The sequence below is a fragment of the Eimeria acervulina genome, genomic scaffold (assembly GCF_000499425.1).
Source record: "Eimeria acervulina Houghton genomic scaffold, Eah_scaff854, whole genome shotgun sequence".
NCBI classification, from domain to species: Eukaryota; Apicomplexa; class Conoidasida; order Eucoccidiorida; family Eimeriidae; genus Eimeria; species Eimeria acervulina.
Window position 1 is genome coordinate 11,817 of NW_013549559.1, and position 2,766 is coordinate 14,582.

The 2,766-nt window shown below is 46.0% G+C and overlaps 1 protein-coding gene across 1 annotated transcript; it reads left to right on the forward strand.

Annotated features, from left to right (window-relative positions):
* Positions 1 to 641: 641 nt before the first annotated feature.
* Positions 642 to 1,750, forward strand: EAH_00050670 (hypothetical protein; the record flags this gene model as incomplete). Its single annotated transcript, XM_013394249.1, has 2 exons — positions 642 to 662; positions 1,358 to 1,750. The coding sequence occupies 2 exons, from the start codon at positions 642 to 644 to the stop codon at positions 1,748 to 1,750; spliced, it is 414 nt and encodes a 137-aa protein (XP_013249703.1).
* Between the last annotated feature and the right edge of the window lie 1,016 nt (positions 1,751 to 2,766).

Below are 2,766 nucleotides of genomic sequence, written 5' to 3' on the forward strand. Positions count from 1 at the left end.
GAGGAGAATTAAATTGCAGAGAACTTGCATGTCAGTATTTCTGCAATATTCGAAAAAATATAAAAACCTTGTGACTAAATTTAGACTGAATGTATAAAATGTTTTTCTTCCGTTTTCCAGGTGTATGTACACCTTACCTTAATTATTCTGCTGCATACAACAACTTAGAATAATTGTGCATAAATATAGCGGGAAGAAGCACCTTTTTGGGGAAGAGGAGGAAGAAGATAACCAATTAAGCGAGGCAGCAACAAAAAGTATTCTTTTTAATTAATAAAACAGAAAAAAACAAACAAAAACAGCAAAAGAAAATTGCCGAACCACCGAAGAGGCTGCAAAGAAGGAAGAAAGTGCAGCTTCGCTCCTTTTGTTGTTTTAAATCATGAAGAAAATCTTTTAATTTAAACTTAAATAATATTAACAAATAAATTAATTAATATATTTTTATATCTTTTCTGATTTATTCTCTGCGGCGTTGTAATAAAGGTATTATAAGAAACCTCTCGGGTTTGGGGGCTGCAGCAGTAACAGCCCCGCCGCGCGGCATTTGTTTGTTTGTTTGTTTGTCTTAGTGTTGTTTGTTTGTTTTATTTGTTTCTTTTTGATGTTATTCAAATGCATTGAGGAAGAACTGCAGAGAAATGCATTTTTATATCTCAGCTGTACGTACACCCCGGCAAACAAAATCTATTATTATACCCCCCAGCCGTTTATAAAACTCTTGCACTCCGCTTGCTGCCTTCTGAGGTGTACATACACCTCAGAATAAACACAAGTCAGCGGCTGCTACTCCATCTTCGTAAACTGCGCCTTCTTGCCTGCTCTGCAGCAGCAGCAGCAGCAACAGCAGCAGCAGCAGCTGCTGCTGCTGCCTTGGTAAGGATACAGGCCCCGTCAAGGTTCCTCAGTTTGCTGCAGCATCAAGAAAGGCTGCGAGTTTATTATTAACAAGGCTGCTGCACTTTCTTCTCCGTGCTGCTGCTGCTGGAAGGCGCTGCGTGTGTGCTGCAGAAGCAGCAGCATTAGCAGCAGCACTTGCAGCAGCAAGTAAAGCAGGAGCTGCAGCAGCAGCAAACCCATTTCAGCCTCTTTGCTGCTGCACCCCCGTCATATCCTGCATCCTCCTTGCTTCTCCGTCAAGGTCTGGGGGCCCGCGCACCAGCTAGCTAGCTAGCTAGCTAGCTAGCTGGCTAGCTGGCGAGGGCCTAGCTAGCTGGCTAGCTATGTAGCTAGCCAGCTAGCTGCATAGCTGTTCGTGCCGACGCAAGGGGGACAGTCAGTGACCTAAGCAGGCGTCTCTGCAAGGGTCTAGGGTCTAGGGTTTAGGGTTTAGGGTTTAGGGTTTAGGGTTCGTCAGCAACAGGCAGCAATGAGCGGCGAGACTCCTTCAGGGGCCCCTACGGGGCCCCCCAGCCACATGGAGGTGGATGACGAGGGGCCCCCTCCTGCTGCAGCAGCAGCAACAGCAGCAGCAGCAGCACCAACAGCACCAGCAGCAAGAACGACAACAGCAGCAACTGCAGCAGCAGCAGCAGCAGCAGCAAGAGCTGCAACTTATGCTGCTGAAGGCGTGGGGCTTGAAGAAGATATGTCACTCCTGCCGCTGTCTGCAGGAGAACGAGAAGATGCGTACAGCAGCTTCCTTATTCAGAGAGCAGAGGAGACAGCAGCAGCAACGGAAGCAGAAGCAGCAGCAGCAGAAGCAGCGGCAGCAGAAGCAGCAGCAGCAGCAGGTGAGGCCGCGTCTTGACCCTGCTGAACCCTCTCACCCACACTTAAGAGCGATCATTTCCTTTCTTTCTTATCTCACAATGCTACTGTTGCTGTTGCTGCTGTTGCTGCTGCTGTTGCTGCTGCTGTTGCTGCTGCTGCAGATGAGGATTCGTTGTTTAAGGGTTTGTCTTCCGGTCCTGCTGTTGGATCTGCTGCCTTTAAGAAAATTTTAATTACAAAGGCGCGGCTGTTGTTTGTGACTGAGGCCTGTGCGGTGTATCTCCAGCAGCAGCAGCAGCAGCAGCAGCAGCAACAGGAGGAGGCGAACCAGGATTGCGGTGTGGACATCAAACTGTCTGATCTTCCTTCTGCTGCTGCAGTGCTGCAGCAGTTTAGAGGGAAAGAGGGTTTAGATAAATTGAACGAGCGATTAAAAGATTTATTATGTCGCAGCAGCAGCAGCAGCAGCAGCAACAGCAACAGCAGCAGCAGCCGCGTGAGCAGCGAGTTGCTGCTGCTGCTGAGTTATGTGTTAGGGGTGAAGCTAGGAGATTATGATTTGCTGTTGATGCTGTATTCATTTGTATTTGTGCTGCTGCCGCCGGACGTAGCTCTGCAGCAGCTGCTGCTAGCAGCAGCAGCAACTCCGCATGCAGCAGCAGCAGAAAAGTTTGTTGCTGCTCTATCTTCAAATAAACAGCAGCAAAGTAGATGTCCTCAGGTCTGGGATGGAGAGCATGTAGCCTATCGATGTCTCACCTGCGGCGGCAGTCAGAGCAGCTGTATCTGCGTCGCTTGCTTCCAGGTATAAACCCTAAACCCTAAACCCTAAACCCTAAACCCTAAACTTTAAACCCCTAGGTGTTAGACGAGCTTTTGTATCTTTGAACTAGCTAAGCGCCTTTAAATTAATTAATTAATAAAAAATTAATTAATTGATAAAAATTAATTAATTAATTTAAATATAATTAATTCATTTGGGTTTATGTATAATATAATATAATATATATATATATATATATTATATAATATATATCTATATATATGTAAATA